The sequence below is a fragment of the Anopheles stephensi genome, chromosome 3 (assembly GCF_013141755.1).
Source record: "Anopheles stephensi strain Indian chromosome 3, UCI_ANSTEP_V1.0, whole genome shotgun sequence".
Lineage (NCBI taxonomy): Eukaryota > Metazoa > Arthropoda > Insecta > Diptera > Culicidae > Anopheles > Anopheles stephensi.
Window position 1 is genome coordinate 47,197,193 of NC_050203.1, and position 21,624 is coordinate 47,218,816.

Consider the following 21,624-nt stretch of genomic DNA (forward strand, 5'->3'; position numbering starts at 1 on the left):
ATAATATTAGATTCGATTCGAACCCTCTCTTTCTTCAAATCCCAAAGTCCACTATACTTACTGTTGTTTGAGTCGAACGAACGTTCCTCGCGTTTTTCAAGCGTCAAAATTGCATTCGATTGGATCGTAATCTCTTCCCGTAGTGTTCCTTCGATGCCAAGCGAATCGTCCGTGGCCAATGCTGTATCGTCAGCAGCACGCCGAGTGCGGTTGTACACCACCTCGATAGTGCGCATCATATCGATACCCAGTGTCTCACGACGCCGACGTCGCTTACCGTACGCATTTGCTCCGTGGCAATTGACCGGTTGGCATTTGCCGAAGCAGACGCGAATGTTGCACTGGAAGCGGATATTGTCGCTCGATGGGAATTTGAATGCATTAAAGCTCGCCAGCAGGCTGTTCGTTTCCGCATTGTACTCCCAATCGCCGAAGATGGACGGGTCGGTGGCACAGCCGTCCTCATCCGTGACGATATATTCGTTCTCCACGCTTTCCTCCATGGTTTTAGCAACACAGCTGCGTGCAAATCCGCCATAGATTGCTGATGGAAAAGAAGCGTACGTTGGTTAGATCGTCGAACTGAATTAAATGTAAAATTTAAGTAGCACTACTTACTTGCTGGTTGCACTTCCACTTGCAATCGTAGATTGTCACCGATTTCGGCCGAATTGATTTCCTCTCCGTTAAACGCTACAATGCGCATGGCACAGGTAGGCGGCGGACCGGTGTTTGCGATCGTGCCGGCCGTCGTCAACATTTGTACGTTGAAGCCAAGCGTGACGTTCTGCTCGCCCGTTTGATATACACACTTGATGTGGTACGCCTGTGCCTTATACGTCACGAGCTTCGGATGCTTCTGGATAACCAGCACAAAGCTCGCGATGCCATTGACGTGAATCAAACCGCAGCTACCGAAGTGCACCTTGAAAATTTGTGTACGAACCGACGACGAATCACCGGCCAAGTTCACAACTCGGCGGCACTCCTCGTCCTTGCTGTGGCCCTTCACGTACAGCACACCGTTGAAATTCGATTCAGCCAGATCGATAACGACCTGCACACCGTCAGCCTGACACGTTACTTCCATTTCTGGTTGCGGGAAATCCGTTCGGAAGTTTGTTGTTTGATCTGCAATGGTATTGTTATGTGTGATAACCGTATGCTTCACAAGTAGGGACCGTATGTCCGTACCATCCGAAATTGTATAAGAATACTTACTGCAGTGTTCCTCTGGGTTTCCAGTGTATCCCGTAATGCACTGACATACGGCTTGATGGTTTGTTGCGTTGCACAGTGCATTGGTGCCACACACTTTCCTCTGACATGGATCATCGCATGTTTTCGATTCCAGATTACAGTATCGCCAATCTGCACAGTGTTCATCCCGTTCACATTCTGGCTTTTCGCTGCGAACACACTCGCCACGGCTAGTTAAGCGATAGCCGTACTCGATTGGGCAAATACAGCGACCTCGCTCATCGATGATCAGACCCCGTTCAAGTGCGCACACGCAACGGCCTGTTTCGTCCACCTTGAGACCATCCTCTTCTCGACATGGCTGACAATCGTCGTACAATGAGAGACCGTATCCTGGTGGGCACACACATTCTCCGTTGGAGTTACGCACGAATCCACGATCTGTTGGACATAACGCCACTGTTGGAAGAGAGGAAAGAAAATGCATAATCAATAAAAACATTCGATGAGATAAGACGGGGTGAGTAGTAGAGCCAGGCAACTTACTTTTATCGCACTGTATAGCAGCATTGCCTTGATATCCAGGCAGACATTCGCATATCATAGTGCGCACCGGCAACGTGTCCAGTACCTTACAGTTTGAGTTCACCCCACAAGGTTCTGTAACGTTGCATGGGTTAACGCATTCGCCCTGTATGCAGGCAGTTTGCGACGGACATTCACCGTCCGTCATGCAGCGATCGTCGCGGAGCACACAGCCTTGCAACGGGTCGGTTTCGAACGGTGGAGGGCAAGCACACTCGGGCCGATGTTGGTACACCTGACACTGCTCGTTCTGAGCGCACACTGCTTGAAGTTCGCACGGATCCTGACACTTGCTGTTGATGCATGCCTTGTCGAGTGGGCAGTCTGTATCGCGTCGACATCCGATCAGCTTGCAAGCCACCTTCGGGTTGCCCTCGTAACCTGGCACACATTCGCACACGGCACGGTGATTCACTCCAATACACTCGGCCTGGGTACCACAGCTCTCCATCGAACATGCCGGTACGCACTGGCGATTGTAACACATGTGTTGTCCCGAACAGTCACTATCCGATCGGCATTCGATTTTGATACATTGTGTCTCCGGATCGCCGTCGTAACCCTGTGCGCATGAACACACCGGTTTGTGGTCTTTAACGCGGCATTCCGCATTTGGTCCACAGTTGCACGGATCCCGACAAATGCTGTTGATGCAAGCTGTATCACTTGAACAATCCGAATCGGATATGCAGCCTGCCTTCACTACCGGTTTGCACGTTCCGCTACCGCTGCTAACGTATCCGTCTGGACAGGTACACAGCATTGTGCGGACAGGCGATGAAGGTACCACTTCACAACGCGCTGGCTGATTACATGGTGTCAGTGCACTGCAAGGCTCCGTACATTTGTTGTCGATACATGCAAGATGCGATGGACATTCGGTGTCATATTGGCACTCTGGAACTATTTCTGGTCGACAATCCACGTAAGGGTTGCCCACCAGTCCAACCGGACACCGGCAGACGACCAAATGATTCTGTGCCCGACATTCCGCCCGCGGTGAGCATGAGTTCTCGTAGATGCATGGATTGACACATTGTGAGTTTCGACACTGCTTATCATCTGGACAATCGTTGTTACTACGACACTCAACCACATTACATTGCACCATTGGATTGCCCCGGTAACCGCTCAAACAGCGGCATTCGGCACGATTCGCGCGGCCGAAGCATTCTGCTCCAATGCCGCATGGATTGTGGTCGAGACAAGGGTTCACGCAGTTTCCGTTGACGCACGCCTTGCTTGTCTCACATTCCGAATCTACGCGGCAACCAATGGCACGGCAAGCGACGTTAGGGTTGCCCTCGTAACCATCCTCACACGAACACACCGCTCGGTGGTTTTTGATCGAACAGACGGCATTTGTTCCACAACTGCATGGGTCGCGGCATTGACGGTTGATGCATGCCTCCTGCTCGGGACACTCAGAATCAGTCGTGCAAACACCTACTGGCGTTTGCAGTACGATGCGCTTGCATTCCCCAGATGTATCCGGTACGTGCATAGGCGGACATTCGCATACCATCGTTCGTACTGGCACGGAGTCCTGTACAGTACACAGGGCTGACGCGGCACAAGGCTTCAACTCATCACAGGGATTCAGACAACGATTTCCAATGCAAGCCAGAAGACTGGGACAGTCTCCGTCAACACGGCACTCTTCGCGTTCCACTGCTCGTGGACGACAGAAAGAGTATGGATTACCTTCGGGCATTTGCTCAGGACACTTGCACTGCGCCTGATGGTTGATTACGAAGCACTGTGCATTCTGAGCACACGGTGAGTTGGTACACGGATCCACGCACTGCTCTTGTTGACATGCGAGCGTTTGCGCACATTCGGCATTATAGTGACATTCAACGCGACGGCAACGCTCGAAAGGATTGCCTTCCAGTCCCGGTAAACAACGGCATGCGGCACGATGTCGATCGCCATAACATTCCGCGTTAAGGGCGCATGGATTTTGATACAAACATGGATCAACGCAAGCTCCGTTCGTGCACTGTTTGTCGTTGGTGCAATCGTTGTCACCCTGGCACTCAAGCTTGAAGCAACCAGTTTGTGCGTTTCCGGAATAACCTGGACGACAGCTACATACCGGGTAGTGGTCTTTCACGAAACAATCCGCGTTCTGGCCACAGTTGCAAGGATTGGCGCAGATCTCATTCACGCACGTTTCACTTTGCGTGCAATCCGAATTCGATCGACACCGTGGAAGATCTCCGGCAGCTGTACGGAAAAGAGAGGAAATATTAAAACGGTGCTTTTGGCAGTTCACATGTGGTGAAACCTTTTCGATCAACTTACGTGGTACACAGTTTCCGTTGCCGTCCATCGTATATCCGGCCGGACAGTTGCACACCGCTTTATGGTTGTTGGCGCGGCACAGTGCACCACGCCCACAAGCGTCACTAACACAAGGATTAATGCACCGATCATTGAAGCACGAACGATCATCGGAACAGTCGTCATCCGCGACACATTCCTTCGGCGATGTTACTCGTGGTTCCGGTAGACATTCGATGTGAGCGTTTCCAAAGTATCCTGGAGAACAGGTACACTGTGCACGATGACTGGCAGACGTGCACTGTGCGTTTATGCCGCACGGATCCGCTTTGCATGCTGTGATGCATTGCCCCCGCTGGCAACGTTCAGTATCCGCACAGTCAGTGTCCAAACGGCACTCGTCGATCACGATCGGTTTACAACTTCCGGATCGATCCATCAACATGTCCGTCTGGCAGGCACAGATGATTGTGCGCAGTGGCAGGGTGTCGATCACATTGCAAATCTGCTGGTTCGTGCAAGGTGTCAACTCCGTACAGGGATTGACACACCGGTTGCGTATGCAGGCTTGCTGCGAACGACACTCACTGTCCATGCGACATTCCGGTTCCGGTTCATCGCGCATACACTCGACGTACGGATTTCCACGCATGCCCGGAGCACACTCGCAGCTCGCTTGATGATTCTTTGCCACGCAGGTAGCCGTACGGGCGCACGTTTCATCTTCACACACAGGTCGGCAGACGCGATTTAGTCTATCGCACGCCTCGTGCTCTGCACAGTCTTCGTTGTATTGACACATTCCAGTGACGCACGACACGAACGGGTTTCCTTGCGTTCCCGGTGGGCAGATACACACGGCGCGGTGGCTTTGCGCCACGCAATTTGCACCCCGTCCGCACTGTGTTGCACCGTACGTACACGGGCTGATGCACTTCTCATTGAAGCATGCCTTGTCGAATGGACATTCTGCATCGATCTTACATTCCGCTGCAAGAGATGAGAAGCAACTCGGGTTGAGATTAAAATGTTCTTACTACAATACACGTTCGTTATTTTCTGCTGCTCAATACTTACGCTTATAGCATTGTGTTTTTGGATCTCCACCCCAGCCGATGGGACACGTACAGTGTGGCCGGTGATAGATAGCACGACATTCTGCGTTCCCTCCACATGGATTGCTTCCTGCGCACGGATCTTGGCATCGTTCGTTGACGCAGGCCATGGTGGACGCGCAGTCGGCATCGACGACACACTCAGGTGACACAACTGGTGGCTTATAGCAGTTCTGGAACGGATCACCCACCGTCCCGATGGGGCAGGAGCAGATGGCTTTATGACTTTGAGCCAAGCATTCCGCAGTTGGTGCGCAAGGATTGTAGTTGCTACAGACGTCCACACAAACCCGCCCTCGGCAAGATTCGGTTGGTGCACACTCAACATCGCTGTAGCATCCCGGTTCCTCTTTCGATACTATAGTAAACAGTATGATAAACAGCATTAATAAGGGCAATTTTGCAAATTTTGCATTTGAATGAAAGCACACTACGAAGCGTAAACTAGAGGAATGGGTGTTTTCTATAGGGATGTAGGTTTATCGGCAGATATTGGCGTAATAAAAATGAAAGCTCAAAAGAATCGAAGGGGCTAGAAATGAGAATAGAAATTAAACATTTGTCTGAAAGCCAGAGAGAAGGAGATGGTTAAAGCAGGGAAATAATGCATTTCTACTGAAACTAGCAAAGAGAAGCATTACAATAATTAGCAAAGTTTGTTCTAAAGCACTGAAAATACCTGGCAAGCACTGTCTTTCAGCATCACCAGCATATCCTTCCTCGCACACGCAGTACATTGTTCGAAGTGGTAATGTGTCCTGCACCGTGCATATCGCGTGCTCTGCGCAAGGTTTCGTTTCTGCGCACGGATTTTTGCAAACACCTTCGAAGCAAGCAAGTTTGCTTGAACAATCTGCATCCATCGTACATTGTGGCGGATCGCGCACAGGAACTGTAAAAAACACAATATATGATTATAGTACAAAATTGCCTCTGCAATGAACGTTACGTTACATACTTTTTTCGCAAGAAAATAGTGGATCTCCCGTGTAGCCTGGCGGGCATCGGCAGTTGGCCTGATGATTATCCACCCTGCATTGTGCGTTTGGTGCGCAGTTGCACGGGTCGCGGCATTGCTCATTTTGGCACGATTGATGATACGGGCATTCGTCATTGCTAGTGCATTCTGGACGGGTACAACCGATCAAAGGATTTCCTCGATATCCTTCAGTACAGTGACAGCGTGCGTTATGGTTGTAATCCGATTTGCAATATGCATTCCGACCGCACTGCGTATGTCGACATGGATCGATACAGTTCTTGTTGACGCAAGCCTCAGTCGCTGGACAGTCGCTATCGCTGCGACAGCCGATCTCGCAGCAAGCTAACTGTGCGTTACCCGTATACCCTTCTCGGCAGGCGCAGATGGCTCGATGGAACTGTACGCGGCATTCAGCATTCTGCGTGCAAAGTCCCGTACCTATCGTACATGGATTCTGGCACTGCTCATTAATACATGCCTTATCGTTTGTGCACTGATTGTCGGTTGTACACTCTGGTTGCGGCTGGATCGGCTCGTCACGCTGTGGCATGCACTGAACGAAAGGTGAACCGGCGTGACGTGCTGGGCACGAACACACGGGAGCATGATTGATCACACTGCACAGAGCATTGATGCCGCAAGCACCGACACAAGGGTCCTGACATCTTTGATTGTAACATGCTCGATTTGTCGAACAGTCCGAGTTGATAATACACTCCGGATATTGGCATTCCGCGCGATCACCAATCACGCGACATATGCCATTGGTTCGACAAGGCGTCGGATTGCACGGATCTTTCGGCGGAGCAACTTTGCACTCAACAAACGGATCACCGATCATGTTTCTCGGACACGAGCATACCGGACTGTTGTTGATGGCGTGGCACTCTGCTCTGTAACCGCACACACCTGGGCAAGGATCTACGCATTTCTTGTTGACACACGTTCTATCCCTCGGACAGTCGCTATTGATTACACACTCCGGGTAACAGCCTCGTCCGAATGGACTTCCCTTGAATTCGGGCAAACATTCGCACACAGCATTACCGTTTAACACGCGACATACGGTATTTTGTCCGCAAGGCGATGGATAGCAAGGATCAGAAGGTGGTGGAGGAGCTGTACGGGAATGTGTAGAGCCGGGTTAGAAATGTTTACACATTACATTCTTCACCTTAAACCGTAACCTACCTTGTTCACGCAGACATTGTTCAAAGGCGTTGCCCCTCATGCCCTCTGGACATGAGCAGACGGGCGTGTGATTAACCACGGAGCAATCCGCATTTCTTCCACAAACCCCAGGACACGGGTCCTTGCAGCGGTTGTTAATGCAAGCTAACGACTTTTGACAATCGCCATTGCTAACGCACTCTGGACGACACGTTTCGTAGGGGTTTCCGAAGTAATTCTCAATACATTCGCATATTGCCTTGCCGCCATTCGCAGGTCGACACCTTGCATTGATACCGCATGGTGATGGGTAGCAAGGGTCTCTTGGTTCAGCCAGTGGCGGGGGTGTAGTTACTGTGGACAGAAATAAAATTAATGTATATTAAATTATGACAATGTTGCAAACACGAACGTTGATTATGAAGACTATAGTAATAATATTTAATAATTAAACATATTTTTGAACAAACACGCACACACGCTACGGTAAAGGATTAACACTCACTTTTTATGGTACATGCGCGGAACGGATCCCCTTCGTAACCTTCAGGACAGAAACAGTTGGCTACATGCAATGAAACGTGACATTTGGCATCTGTTCCGCATGCGTTCAGACAAGGATCGACACATTTTTGTCTTGTGCATGCCTGCACACGAGAACAGTCTGAATTGCTGTTGCACTCTGGTTGGCAATTTGGTGGTGAACCCAACATTTCGGGAAGACAACTACATGACGGAACACCATTTCTATCAGCACAAAGTGAGTTTGGACCACAAGGAGATGGTTGGCATGGATCGGCAGCAGTATTAAGTGGTGGGGACTTTTCCGCTATAATATGAAAACGACCCGATCGATAAGTAAACGTAATAGCAACAAGTTAAACGAACAAAATTTACCAATTTCATAGCATCTAGAGAATGGATCACCAGTCATCTTGGGAGGGCAGGTGCAAATTGGATTGTGGTTGACTGTTGTACAGCGTGCCGAGTATCCACAGCTGCCAGGGCAAGGATCGGCACACTTGAAATTAATGCACGCTTGTGAAAGCATGCAATCAGAATTTCCTGAGCATTCCGGCCGACACATCGGAGGGCTTCCAATGTACCCTGAGACACAGGAACATACAGCTTGTCCGTTGATCTCGCGACACTGGCTATTAGGACCGCAAGGCGATGGACTACAAGGATTGGTAACAACCGGAGCTTGTTGTGGTCGACACTGCACGAAAGCGTTTCCTGCCATTCCATCCGGACATCGGCACATCGGAATGTGATTGATCACTTCGCAGAGTGCATCTTGCCCGCACGTGCCCGGACAAGGATCTACACATTTGCTACGAATACAGGCTCTATCCCGAGCGCAGTCCGAGTTCAAAACACACTCTGGCCGGCAGCCTCGGTACGGATCGCCTTGGTACTCTGGCAAACATGTGCAAATACCGTTCTGGCATTGTGCATTTGCCCCACAGGGCGAAGGATTGCACGGATCGTCATTGACGGGCTCAGGCGCTGTTGGATGAAGGGGACTCGTTATGGAGAGATCTGAGAGACAAAACAACGCAGGGAGATTCTTACGTGGCGGTGGCATGGGTCGACAGCTTGTAAAAGGATCTCCAGTGTATCCTTCCTCACAAGTGCAAATGGGAGTATGGTTGATCACATTACATCTGGCATTGATGCCACACGAACCAGGACAAGGGTCTCGACACTTCTCGTTCATGCATGCCTGATTGCTCGGACATTCCGCATTTATTGAGCACTCGGGGCGACAATTCGGTGGAGATCCAATGTAGTTGATCAAGCACGAACATGAAGGAGAGCCGTTAACATCACGGCACTGTGAGTTTGGACCGCACGGCGAGGGAACACATGGGTTCCTTACAACGATTGGTGTGTCTTGTACTGGAGCTGTTGTGGAAAAGAACAACGAGACAGTAGGGTTGGAGTCGGAAGATTCTAGTCGGAAGGCATGATTATCGAGAAAGGGACGCTTACGTGGAATGGGATAGCATCTCGTGAACGGATCGCCTGTGAATCCAGATTGACATGAGCAAATGGGACTGTGATTATTGACGTTGCATCTAGCATTGGTTCCACATGTTCCAGGGCACGGGTCAACGCATTTCTGATTGACACATGCCTTATCCAAGGCACATTCTGAGCTGACCACACACTCTGGGCGACATCCCGGAGGAGAGCCGACATAAGTGGGAAGACACGAGCAGACTGCCTGTCCATTAACCTCTCGACATTGGCTGTTGGGACCACAGGGACTTGGTTGGCAAGGATTGACGTACTCTTGTACCGCTGCAGTAAAGGGGAGACACAACGTGTCATTAAACATAACTGATCAACAGATAGAGCGAAAGCAATGCAATGGGAAAGGGAGCTGCAAAGTCAAACGTCTCGTGTTTCGTATGTTTCGTTGGGGCTGTCAAGGAGGAAGCGGGTCAACCGTGAGCAACTGTTGTCTAACTAAGCTGTGTCGAGTGAAGCAAGATGTGAAGCACGCAGGAGGCAAAGTGTTCAATGGAGAAGGGTTCCTTACGTTCTCTCTGTTGGATGTTACAATATCTGAAAGGATCTCCTTCGTAACCAGGGAAACAGGTACACGAGGGCAGGTGATTCACGACCTGGCAGTCAGCATTCTGACCGCAAGTGCCTGGACAAGGATCTTGACATTTATTCCTCACACAAGCCCTGTTTGATGGGCAGTCCGAGTTGAGCACACATTCTGGACGACATCCTTCGTAGGGGTTTCCAAAGTGATCCTCGATACATGTGCATGATCCAGCACCGTTTTGTTCCCTGCATAGAGCGTTGGCTCCACATGGGTTGGGCAGGCAAGGCGTCGTTTGATCTTTGGGAGTATCTTGTTGGAAAGGTACGCACTGTGTGAAAGGATCGCCAGTATATCCAACGGCACAAATGCACATCGGCGTATGGCTGACAACCCTACATTCCGCGTTGGCCCCACAGGCGCCCGGACAAGGATCTTGGCACTTTTGTCGTATGCAGGCCAAGTTGTTTGAGCAATCAGAGTTGCTGATACATTCCGGACGGCAATTGGGTGGAGCACCGATCATGCCCTCTATACATGTACAAGATGGCGAATCGCCTACTGCACGGCACTGTGCATTTGGTCCGCAAGGAGATGGTTGGCAAGGGTTGCTTGGGGTCATTTGTACAGGAGGCTCGACTGAAAGTGATGAAGAATGACAAGGGAGAGTGATCGTAAGCGATCAAGATCCAAAACAAGGGGAGAATGATATGGTGGAGAAACCTACTCATTGGCTGACAGCGTACGAACGGATCGCCCGTGTATCGTTCCGGGCAGCTGCAAATTGGATTATGATTCACAACCGAGCACCTGGCTCCTACTCCACATGTTCCAGGACAAGGATCCCTACATTTTTGGTTGGTACACGCTTGATTCTGAGGGCACTCAGCGCTCACAACGCACTCTGGCCGACACGTCGGAGGGCTTCCAATGTATCCTGGGACACAGGAACATACAGCTTGTCCGTTGATCTCGCGACACTGGCTATTCGGACCGCAAGGCGATGGACTACAAGGATTGGTAACAGCCGGAGCTTGTTGTGGTCGACACTGCACGAAAGCGTTTCCTGCCATTCCATCCGGACATCGGCACATCGGAATGTGATTGATCACTTCGCAGAGTGCATCTTGACCGCACGTGCCCGGACAAGGATCTACACATTTGCTACGAATACAGGCCCTATCCCGAGCGCAGTCCGAGTTCAAAACACACTCTGGCCGGCAGCCTCGGTACGGATCGCCTTGGTACTCTGGCAAACATGTGCAAATACCGTTCTGGCATTGTGCATTTGCCCCACAGGGCGAAGGATTGCACGGATCGTCATTGACGGGCTCAGGCGCTGTTGGATGAAGGGGACTCGTTATGGAGAGATCTGAGAGACAAAACAACGCAGGGAGATTCTTACGTGGCGGTGGCATGGGTCGACAGCTTGTAAAAGGATCTCCAGTGTATCCTTCCTCACAAGTGCAAATGGGAGTATGGTTGATCACATTACATCTGGCATTGATGCCACACGAACCAGGACAAGGGTCTCGACACTTCTCGTTCATGCATGCCTGATTGCTCGGACATTCCGCATTTATTGAGCACTCGGGGCGACAATTCGGCGGAGATCCAATGTAGTTGATCAAGCACGAACATGAAGGAGAGCCGTTAACATCACGGCACTGTGAGTTTGGACCGCACGGCGAGGGAACACATGGGTTCCTAACAACGATTGGTGTGTCTTGTACTGGAGCTGTTGTGGAAAAGAACAACGAGACAGTAGGGTTGGAGTCGGAAGATTCTAGTCGGAAGGCATGATTATCGAGAAAGGGACGCTTACGTGGAATGGGATAGCATCTCGTGAACGGATCGCCTGTGAATCCAGATTGACATGAGCAAATGGGACTGTGATTATTGACGTTGCATCGAGCATTGGTTCCACATGTTCCAGGGCACGGGTCAACGCATTTCTGATTGACACATGCCTTATCCAAGGCACATTCTGAGCTGACCACACACTCTGGGCGACATCCCGGAGGAGATCCGACATAAGTGGGTAGACACGAGCAGACTGCCTGTCCATTAACCTCTCGACATTGGCTGTTGGGACCACAGGGACTTGGTTGGCAAGGATTGACGTACTCTTGTACCGCTGCAGTAAAGGGGAGACACAACGTGTCATTAAACATAACTGATCAACAGATAGAGCGAAAGCAATGCAATGGGAAAGGGAGCTGCAAAGTCAAACGTCTCGTGTTTCGTATGTTTCGTTGGGGCTGTCAAGGAGGAAGCGGGTCAACCGTGAGCAACTGTTGTCTAACTAAGCTGTGTCGAGTGAAGCAAGATGTGAAGCACGCAGGAGGCAAAGTGTTCAATGGAGAAGGGTTCCTTACGTTCTCTCTGTTGGATGTTACAATATCTGAAAGGATCTCCTTCGTAACCAGGGAAACAGGTACACGAGGGCAGGTGATTCACGACCTGGCAGTCAGCATTCTGACCGCAAGTGCCTGGACAAGGATCTTGACATTTATTCCTCACACAAGCCCTGTTTGATGGGCAGTCCGAGTTGAGCACACATTCTGGACGACATCCTTCGTAGGGGTTTCCAAAGTGATCCTCGATACATGTGCATGATCCAGCACCGTTTTGTTCCCTGCATAGAGCGTTGGCTCCACATGGGTTGGGCAGGCAAGGTGTCGTTTGATCTTTGGGAGTATCTTGTTGGAAAGGTACGCACTGTGTGAAAGGATCGCCAGTATATCCAACGGCACAAATGCACATCGGCGTATGGCTGACAACCCTACATTCCGCGTTGGCCCCACAGGCGCCCGGACAAGGATCTTGGCACTTTTGTCGTATGCAGGCCAAGTTGTTTGAGCAATCAGAGTTGCTGATACATTCCGGACGGCAATTGGGTGGAGCACCGATCATGCCCTCTATACATGTACAAGATGGCGAATCGCCTACTGCACGGCACTGTGCATTTGGTCCGCAAGGAGATGGTTGGCAAGGGTTGCTTGGGGTCATTTGTACAGGAGGCTCGACTGAAAGTGATGAAGAATGACAAGGGAGAGTGATCGTAAGCGATCAAGATCCAAAACAAGGGGAGAATGATATGGTGGAGAAACCTACTCATTGGCTGACAGCGTACGAACGGATCGCCCGTGTATCGTTCCGGGCAGCTGCAAATTGGATTATGATTCACAACCGAGCACCTGGCTCCTACTCCACATGTTCCAGGACAAGGATCCCTACATTTTTGATTGGTACACGCTTGATTCTGAGGGCACTCAGCGCTCACAACGCACTCTGGCCGACACGTCGGAGGGCTTCCAATGTATCCTGGGACACAGGAACATACAGCTTGTCCGTTGATCTCGCGACACTGGCTATTCGGACCGCAAGGCGATGGACTACAAGGATTGGTAACAGCCGGAGCTTGTTGTGGTCGACACTGCACGAAAGCGTTTCCTGCCATTCCATCCGGACATCGGCACATCGGAATGTGATTGATCACTTCGCAGAGTGCATCTTGCCCGCACGTGCCCGGACAAGGATCTACACATTTGCTACGAATACAGGCCCTATCCCGAGCGCAGTCCGAGTTCAAAACACACTCTGGCCGGCAGCCTCGGTACGGATCGCCTTGGTACTCTGGCAAACATGTGCAAATACCGTTCTGGCATTGTGCATTTGCCCCACAGGGCGAAGGATTGCACGGATCGTCATTGACGGGCTCAGGCGCTGTTGGATGAAGGGGACTCGTTATGGAGAGATCTGAGAGACAAAACAACGCAGGGAGATTCTTACGTGGCGGTGGCATGGGTCGACAGCTTGTAAAAGGATCTCCAGTGTATCCTTCCTCACAAGTGCAAATGGGAGTATGGTTGATCACATTACATCTGGCATTGATGCCACACGAACCAGGACAAGGGTCTCGACACTTCTCGTTCATGCATGCCTGATTGCTCGGACATTCCGCATTTATTGAGCACTCGGGGCGACAATTCGGCGGAGATCCAATGTAGTTGATCAAGCACGAACATGAAGGAGAGCCGTTAACATCACGGCATTGTGAGTTTGGACCGCACGGCGAGGGAACACATGGGTTCCTAACAACGATTGGTGTGTCTTGTACTGGAGCTGTTGTGGAAAAGAACAACGAGACAGTAGGGTTGGAGACGGAAGATTCTAGTCGGAAGGCATGATTATCGAGAAAGGGACGCTTACGTGGAATGGGATAGCATCTCGTGAACGGATCGCCTGTGAATCCAGATTGACATGAGCAAATGGGACTGTGATTATTGACGTTGCATCGAGCATTGGTTCCACATGTTCCAGGGCACGGGTCAACGCATTTCTGATTGACACATGCCTTATCCAAGGCACATTCTGAGCTGACCACACACTCTGGGCGACATCCCGGAGGAGAGCCGACATAAGTGGGTAGACACGAGCAGACTGCCTGTCCATTAACCTCTCGACATTGGCTGTTGGGACCACAGGGACTTGGTTGGCAAGGATTGACGTACTCTTGTACCGCTGCAGTAAAGGGGAGACACAACGTGTCATTAAACATAACTGATCAACAGATAGAGCGAAAGCAATGCAATGGGAAAGGGAGCTGCAAAGTCAAACGTCTCGTGTTTCGTATGTTTCGTTGGGGCTGTCAAGGAGGAAGCGGGTCAACCGTGAGCAACTGTTGTCTAACTAAGCTGTGTCGAGTGAAGCAAGATGTGAAGCACGCAGGAGGCAAAGTGTTCAATGGAGAAGGGTTCCTTACGTTCTCTCTGTTGGATGTTACAATATCTGAAAGGATCTCCTTCGTAACCAGGGAAACAGGTACACGAGGGCAGGTGATTCACGACCTGGCAGTCAGCATTCTGACCGCAAGTGCCTGGACAAGGATCTTGACATTTATTCCTCACACAAGCCCTGTTTGATGGGCAGTCCGAGTTGAGCACACATTCTGGACGACATCCTTCGTAGGGGTTTCCAAAGTGATCCTCGATACATGTGCATGATCCAGCACCGTTTTGTTCCCTGCATAGAGCGTTGGCTCCACATGGGTTGGGCAGGCAAGGTGTCGTTTGATCTTTGGGAGTATCTTGTTGGAAAGGTACGCACTGTGTGAAAGGATCGCCAGTATATCCAACGGCACAAATGCACATCGGCGTATGGCTGACAACCCTACATTCCGCGTTGGCCCCACAGGCGCCCGGACAAGGATCTTGGCACTTTTGTCGTATGCAGGCCAAGTTGTTTGAGCAATCAGAGTTGCTGATACATTCCGGACGGCAATTGGGTGGAGTACCGATCATGCCCTCTATACATGTACAAGATGGCGAATCGCCTACTGCACGGCACTGTGCATTTGGTCCGCAAGGAGATGGTTGGCAAGGGTTGCTTGGGGTCATTTGTACAGGAGGCTCGACTGAAAGTGATGAAGAATGACAAGGGAGAGTGATCGTAAGCGATCAAGATCCAAAACAAGGGGAGAATGATATGGTGGAGAAACCTACTCATTGGCTGACAGCGTACGAACGGATCGCCCGTGTATTGTTCCGGGCAGCTGCAAATTGGATTATGATTCACAACCGAGCACCTGGCTCCTACTCCACATGTTCCAGGACAAGGATCCCTACATTTTTGGTTGGTACACGCTTGATTCTGAGGGCACTCAGCGCTCACAACGCACTCTGGCCGACACGTCGGAGGGCTTCCAATGTATCCTGGGACACAGGAACATACAGCTTGTCCGTTGATCTCGCGACACTGGCTATTAGGACCGCAAGGCGATGGACTACAAGGATTGGTAACAGCCGGAGCTTGTTGTGGTCGACACTGCACGAAAGCGTTTCCTGCCATTCCATCCGGACATCGGCACATTGGAATGTGATTGATCACTTCGCAGAGTGCATCTTGACCGCACGTGCCCGGACAAGGATCTACACATTTGCTACGAATACAGGCCCTATCCCGAGCGCAGTCCGAGTTCAAAACACACTCTGGCCGGCAGCCTCGGTACGGATCGCCTTGGTACTCTGGCAAACATGTGCAAATACCGTTCTGGCATTGTGCATTTGCCCCACAGGGCGAAGGATTGCACGGATCGTCATTGACGGGCTCAGGCGCTGTTGGATGAAGGGGACTCGTTATGGAGAGATCTGAGAGACAAAACAACGCAGGGAGATTCTTACGTGGCGGTGGCATGGGTCGACAGCTTGTAAAAGGATCTCCAGTGTATCCTTCCTCACAAGTGCAAATGGGAGTATGGTTGATCACATTACATCTGGCATTGATGCCACACGAACCAGGACAAGGGTCTCGACACTTCTCGTTCATGCATGCCTGATTGCTCGGACATTCCGCATTTATTGAGCACTCGGGGCGACAATTCGGCGGAGATCCAATGTAGTTGATCAAGCACGAACATGAAGGAGAGCCGTTAACATCACGGCACTGTGAGTTTGGACCGCACGGCGAGGGAACACATGGGTTCCTAACAACGATTGGTGTGTCTTGTACTGGAGCTGTTGTGGAAAAGAACAACGAGACAGTAGGGTTGGAGTCGGAAGATTCTAGTCGGAAGGCATGATTATCGAGAAAGGGACGCTTACGTGGAATGGGATAGCATCTCGTGAACGGATCGCCTGTGAATCCAGATTGACATGAGCAAATGGGACTGTGATTATTGACGTTGCATCGAGCATTGGTTCCACATGTTCCAGGACACGGGTCAACGCATTTCTGATTGACACATGCCTTATCCAAGGCACATTCTGAGCTGACCACACACTCTGGGCGACATCCCGGAGGAGAGCCGACATAAGTGGGTAGACACGAGCAGACTGCCTGTCCATTAACCTCTCGACATTGGCTGTTGGGACCACAGGGACTTGGTTGGCAAGGATTGACGTACTCTTGTACCGCTGCAGTAAAGGGGAGACACAACGTGTCATTAAACATAACTGATCAACAGATAGAGCGAAAGCAATGCAATGGGAAAGGGAGCTGCAAAGTCAAACGTCTCGTGTTTCGTATGTTTCGTTGGGGCTGTCAAGGAGGAAGCGGGTCAACCGTGAGCAACTGTTGTCTAACTAAGCTGTGTCGAGTGAAGCAAGATGTGAAGCACGCAGGAGGCAAAGTGTTCAATGGAGAAGGGTTCCTTACGTTCTCTCTGTTGGATGTTACAATATCTGAAAGGATCTCCTTCGTAACCAGGGAAACAGGTACACGAGGGCAGGTGATTCACGACCTGGCAGTCAGCATTCTGACCGCAAGTGCCTGGACAAGGATCTTGACATTTATTCCTCACACAAGCCCTGTTTGATGGGCAGTCCGAGTTGAGCACACATTCTGGACGACATCCTTCGTAGGGGTTTCCAAAGTGATCCTCGATACATGTGCATGATCCAGCACCGTTTTGTTCCCTGCATAGAGCGTTGGCTCCACATGGGTTGGGCAGGCAAGGTGTCGTTTGATCTTTGGGAGTATCTTGTTGGAAAGGTACGCACTGTGTGAAAGGATCGCCAGTATATCCAACGGCACAAATGCACATCGGCGTATGGCTGACAACCCTACATTCCGCGTTGGCCCCACAGGCGCCCGGACAAGGATCTTGGCACTTTTGTCGTATGCAGGCCAAGTTGTTTGAGCAATCAGAGTTGCTGATACATTCCGGACGGCAATTGGGTGGAGCACCGATCATGCCCTCTATACATGTACAAGATGGCGAATCGCCTACTGCACGGCACTGTGCATTTGGTCCGCAAGGAGATGGTTGGCAAGGGTTGCTTGGGGTCATTTGTACAGGAGGCTCGACTGAAAGTGATGAAGAATGACAAGGGAGAGTGATCGTAAGCGATCAAGATCCAAAACAAGGGGAGAATGATATGGTGGAGAAACCTACTCATTGGCTGACAGCGTACGAACGGATCGCCCGTGTATCGTTCCGGGCAGCTGCAAATTGGATTATGATTCACAACCGAGCACCTGGCTCCTACTCCACATGTTCCAGGACAAGGATCCCTACATTTTTGGTTGGTACACGCTTGATTCTGAGGGCACTCAGCGCTCACAACGCACTCTGGCCGACACGTCGGAGGGCTTCCAATGTATCCTGGGACACAGGAACATACAGCTTGTCCGTTGATCTCGCGACACTGGCTATTAGGACCGCAAGGCGATGGACTACAAGGATTGGTAACAGCCGGAGCTTGTTGTGGTCGACACTGCACGAAAGCGTTTCCTGCCATTCCATCCGGACATCGGCACATTGGAATGTGATTGATCACTTCGCAGAGTGCATCTTGACCGCACGTGCCCGGACAAGGATCTACACATTTGCTACGAATACAGGCCCTATCCCGAGCGCAGTCCGAGTTCAAAACACACTCTGGCCGGCAGCCTCGGTACGGATCGCCTTGGTATTCTGGCAAACATGTGCAAATACCGTTCTGGCATTGTGCATTTGCCCCACAGGGCGAAGGATTGCACGGATCGTCATTGACGGGCTCAGGCGCTGTTGGATGAAGGGGACTCGTTATGGAGAGATCTGAGAGACAAAACAACGCAGGGAGATTCTTACGTGGCGGTGGCATGGGTCGACAGCTTGTGAAAGGATCTCCAGTGTATCCTTCCTCACAAGTGCAAATGGGAGTATGGTTGATCACATTACATCTGGCATTGATGCCACACGAACCAGGACAAGGGTCTCGACACTTCTCGTTCATGCATGCCTGATTGCTCGGACATTCCGCATTTATTGAGCACTCGGGGCGACAATTCGGCGGAGATCCAATGTAGTTGATCAGGCACGAACATGAAGGAGAGCCGTTTGCATCACGGCACTGTGAGTTTGGACCGCACGGAGAGGGAACGCATGGGTTCCTTACAACGATTGGTGTGTCTTGTACTGGAGCTGTTGTGGAAAAGAACAACGAGACAGTAGGGTTGGAGACGGAAGATTCTAGTCGGAAGGCATGATTATCGAGAAAGGGGCGCTTACGTGGAATGGGATAGCATCTCGTGAACGGATCGCCTGTGAATCCAGATTGACATGAGCAAATGGGACTGTGATTATTGACGTTGCATCGAGCATTGGTTCCACATGTTCCAGGGCACGGGTCAACGCATTTCTGATTGACACATGCCTTATCCAAGGCACATTCTGAGCTGACCACACACTCTGGGCGACATCCCGGAGGAGAGCCGACATAAGTGGGTAGACACGAGCAGACTGCCTGTCCATTAACCTCTCGACATTGGCTGTTGGGACCACAGGGACTTGGTTGGCAAGGATTGACGTACTCTTGTACCGCTGCAGTAAAGGGGAGACACAACGTGTCATTAAACATAACTGATCAACAGATAGAGCGAAAGCAATGCAATGGGAAAGGGAGCTGCAAAGTCAAACGTCTCGTGTTTCGTATGTTTCGTTGGGGCTGTCAAGGAGGAAGCGGGTCAACCGTGAGCAACTGTTGTCTAACTAAGCTGTGTCGAGTGAAGCAAGAAGTGAAGCACGCAGGAGGCAAAGTGTTCAATGGAGAAGGGTTCCTTACGTTCTCTCTGTTGGATGTTACAATATCTGAAAGGATCTCCTTCGTAACCAGGGAAACAGGTACACGAGGGCAGGTGATTCACGACCTGGCAGTCAGCATTCTGACCGCAAGTGCCTGGACAAGGATCTTGACATTTATTCCTCACACAAGCCCTGTTTGATGGGCAGTCCGAGTTGAGCACACATTCTGGACGACATCCTTCGTAGGGGTTTCCAAAGTGATCCTCGATACATGTGCATGATCCAGCACCGTTTTGTTCCCTGCATAGAGCGTTGGCTCCACATGGGTTGGGCAGGCAAGGTGTCGTTTGATCTTTGGGAGTATCTTGTTGGAAAGGTACGCACTGTGTGAAAGGATCGCCAGTATATCCAACGGCACAAATGCACATCGGCGTATGGCTGACAACCCTACATTCCGCGTTGGCCCCACAGGCGCCCGGACAAGGATCTTGGCACTTTTGTCGTATGCAGGCCAAGTTGTTTGAGCAATCAGAGTTGCTGATACATTCCGGACGGCAATTGGGTGGAGCACCGATCATGTCCTCTATACATGTACAAGATGGCGAATCGCCTACTGCACGGCACTGTGCATTTGGTCCGCAAGGAGATGGTTGGCAAGGGTTGCTTGGGGTCATTTGTACAGGAGGCTCGACTGAAAGTGATGAAGAATGACAAGGGAGAGTGATCGTAAGCGATCAAGATCCAAAACAAGGGGAGAATGATATGGTGGAGAAACCTACTCATTGGCTGACAGCGTACGAACGGATCGCCCGTGTATCGTTCCGGGCAGCTGCAAATTGGATTATGATTCACAACCGAGCACCTGGCTCCTACTCCACATGTTCCAGGACAAGGATCCCTACATTTTTGGTTGGTACACGCTTGATTCTGAGGGCACTCAGCGCTCACAACGCACTCTGGCCGACACGTCGGAGGGCTTCCAATGTATCCTGGGACACAGGAACATACAGCTTGTCCGTTGATCTCGCGACACTGGCTATTAGGACCGCAAGGCGATGGACTACAAGGATTGGTAACAGCCGGAGCTTGTTGTGGTCGACACTGCACGAAAGCGTTTCCTGCCATTCCATCCGGACATCGGCACATTGGAATGTGATTGATCACTTCGCAGAGTGCATCTTGACCGCACGTGCCCGGACAAGGATCTACACATTTGCTACGAATACAGGCCCTATCCCGAGCGCAGTCCGAGTTCAAAACACACTCTGGCCGGCAGCCTCGGTACGGATCGCCTTGGTACTCTGGCAAACATGTGCAAATACCGTTCTGGCATTGTGCATTTGCCCCACAGGGCGAAGGATTGCACGGATCGTCATTGACGGGCTCAGGCGCTGTTGGATGAAGGGGACTCGTTATGGAGAGATCTGAGAGACAAAACAACGCAGGGAGATTCTTACGTGGCGGTGGCATGGGTCGACAGCTTGTAAAAGGATCTCCAGTGTATCCTTCCTCACAAGTGCAAATGGGAGTATGGTTGATCACATTACATCTGGCATTGATGCCACACGAACCAGGACAAGGGTCTCGACACTTCTCGTTCATGCATGCCTGATTGCTCGGACATTCCGCATTTATTGAGCACTCGGGGCGACAATTCGGCGGAGATCCAATGTAGTTGATCAAGCACGAACATGAAGGAGAGCCGTTTGCATCACGGCACTGTGAGTTTGGACCGCACGGAGAGGGAACGCATGGGTTCCTTACAACGATTGGTGTGTCTTGTACTGGAGCTGTTGTGGAAAAGAACAACGAGACAGTAGGGTTGGAGACGGAAGATTCTAGTCGGAAGGCATGATTATCGAGAAAGGGGCGCTTACGTGGAATGGGATAGCATCTCGTGAACGGATCGCCTGTGAATCCAGATTGACATGAGCAAATGGGACTGTGATTATTGACGTTGCATCGAGCATTGGTTCCACATGTTCCAGGGCACGGGTCAACGCATTTCTGATTGACACATGCCTTATCCAAGGCACATTCTGAGCTGACCACACACTCTGGGCGACATCCCGGAGGAGAGCCGACATAAGTGGGTAGACACGAGCAGACTGCCTGTCCATTAACCTCTCGACATTGGCTGTTGGGACCACAGGGACTTGGTTGGCAAGGATTGACGTACTCTTGTACCGCTGCAGTAAAGGGGAGACACAACGTGTCA

General features: G+C 50.9%; 1 protein-coding gene across 23 annotated transcripts in view; it reads right to left on the minus strand.

The window, feature by feature from the left end:
- The window catches only part of LOC118508926, a 139,557-nt gene that overhangs the window by 2,184 nt on the left and 115,749 nt on the right, over positions 1-21,624 (minus strand). For 19 of the 23 annotated variants that reach the window (XM_036048809.1, XM_036048832.1, XM_036048813.1 and 16 more), the window contains 33 exons: positions 21,284-21,595; positions 20,864-21,196; positions 20,186-20,797; positions 19,447-20,097; positions 18,894-19,205; positions 18,474-18,806; positions 17,796-18,407; positions 17,057-17,707; positions 16,504-16,815; positions 16,084-16,416; positions 15,406-16,017; positions 14,667-15,317; positions 14,114-14,425; positions 13,694-14,026; positions 13,016-13,627; positions 12,277-12,927; positions 11,724-12,035; positions 11,304-11,636; positions 10,626-11,237; positions 9,887-10,537; positions 9,334-9,645; positions 8,914-9,246; positions 8,236-8,847; positions 7,844-8,167; positions 7,360-7,692; positions 6,145-7,287; positions 5,866-6,078; positions 5,149-5,544; positions 4,093-5,061; positions 1,747-4,014; positions 1,222-1,659; positions 619-1,131; positions 62-544 (listed from right to left, as the gene is read on the minus strand). In XM_036048809.1, the coding sequence (XP_035904702.1) occupies positions 62-544; positions 619-1,131; positions 1,222-1,659; positions 1,747-4,014; positions 4,093-5,061; positions 5,149-5,544; positions 5,866-6,078; positions 6,145-7,287; positions 7,360-7,692; positions 7,844-8,167; positions 8,236-8,847; positions 8,914-9,246; positions 9,334-9,645; positions 9,887-10,537; positions 10,626-11,237; positions 11,304-11,636; positions 11,724-12,035; positions 12,277-12,927; positions 13,016-13,627; positions 13,694-14,026; positions 14,114-14,425; positions 14,667-15,317; positions 15,406-16,017; positions 16,084-16,416; positions 16,504-16,815; positions 17,057-17,707; positions 17,796-18,407; positions 18,474-18,806; positions 18,894-19,205; positions 19,447-20,097; positions 20,186-20,797; positions 20,864-21,196; positions 21,284-21,595 (17,877 nt within the window). Of the gene's footprint in view, positions 1-61; positions 545-618; positions 1,132-1,221; positions 1,660-1,746; positions 4,015-4,092; positions 5,062-5,148; positions 5,545-5,865; positions 6,079-6,144; positions 7,288-7,359; positions 7,693-7,843; positions 8,168-8,235; positions 8,848-8,913; positions 9,247-9,333; positions 9,646-9,886; positions 10,538-10,625; positions 11,238-11,303; positions 11,637-11,723; positions 12,036-12,276; positions 12,928-13,015; positions 13,628-13,693; positions 14,027-14,113; positions 14,426-14,666; positions 15,318-15,405; positions 16,417-16,503; positions 16,816-17,056; positions 17,708-17,795; positions 18,408-18,473; positions 18,807-18,893; positions 19,206-19,446; positions 20,098-20,185; positions 21,197-21,283; positions 21,596-21,624 lie in introns of all 23 variants that reach the window. The other 4 variants (XM_036048833.1, XM_036048810.1, XM_036048823.1 and 1 more) reach the window with 3 other exon arrangements.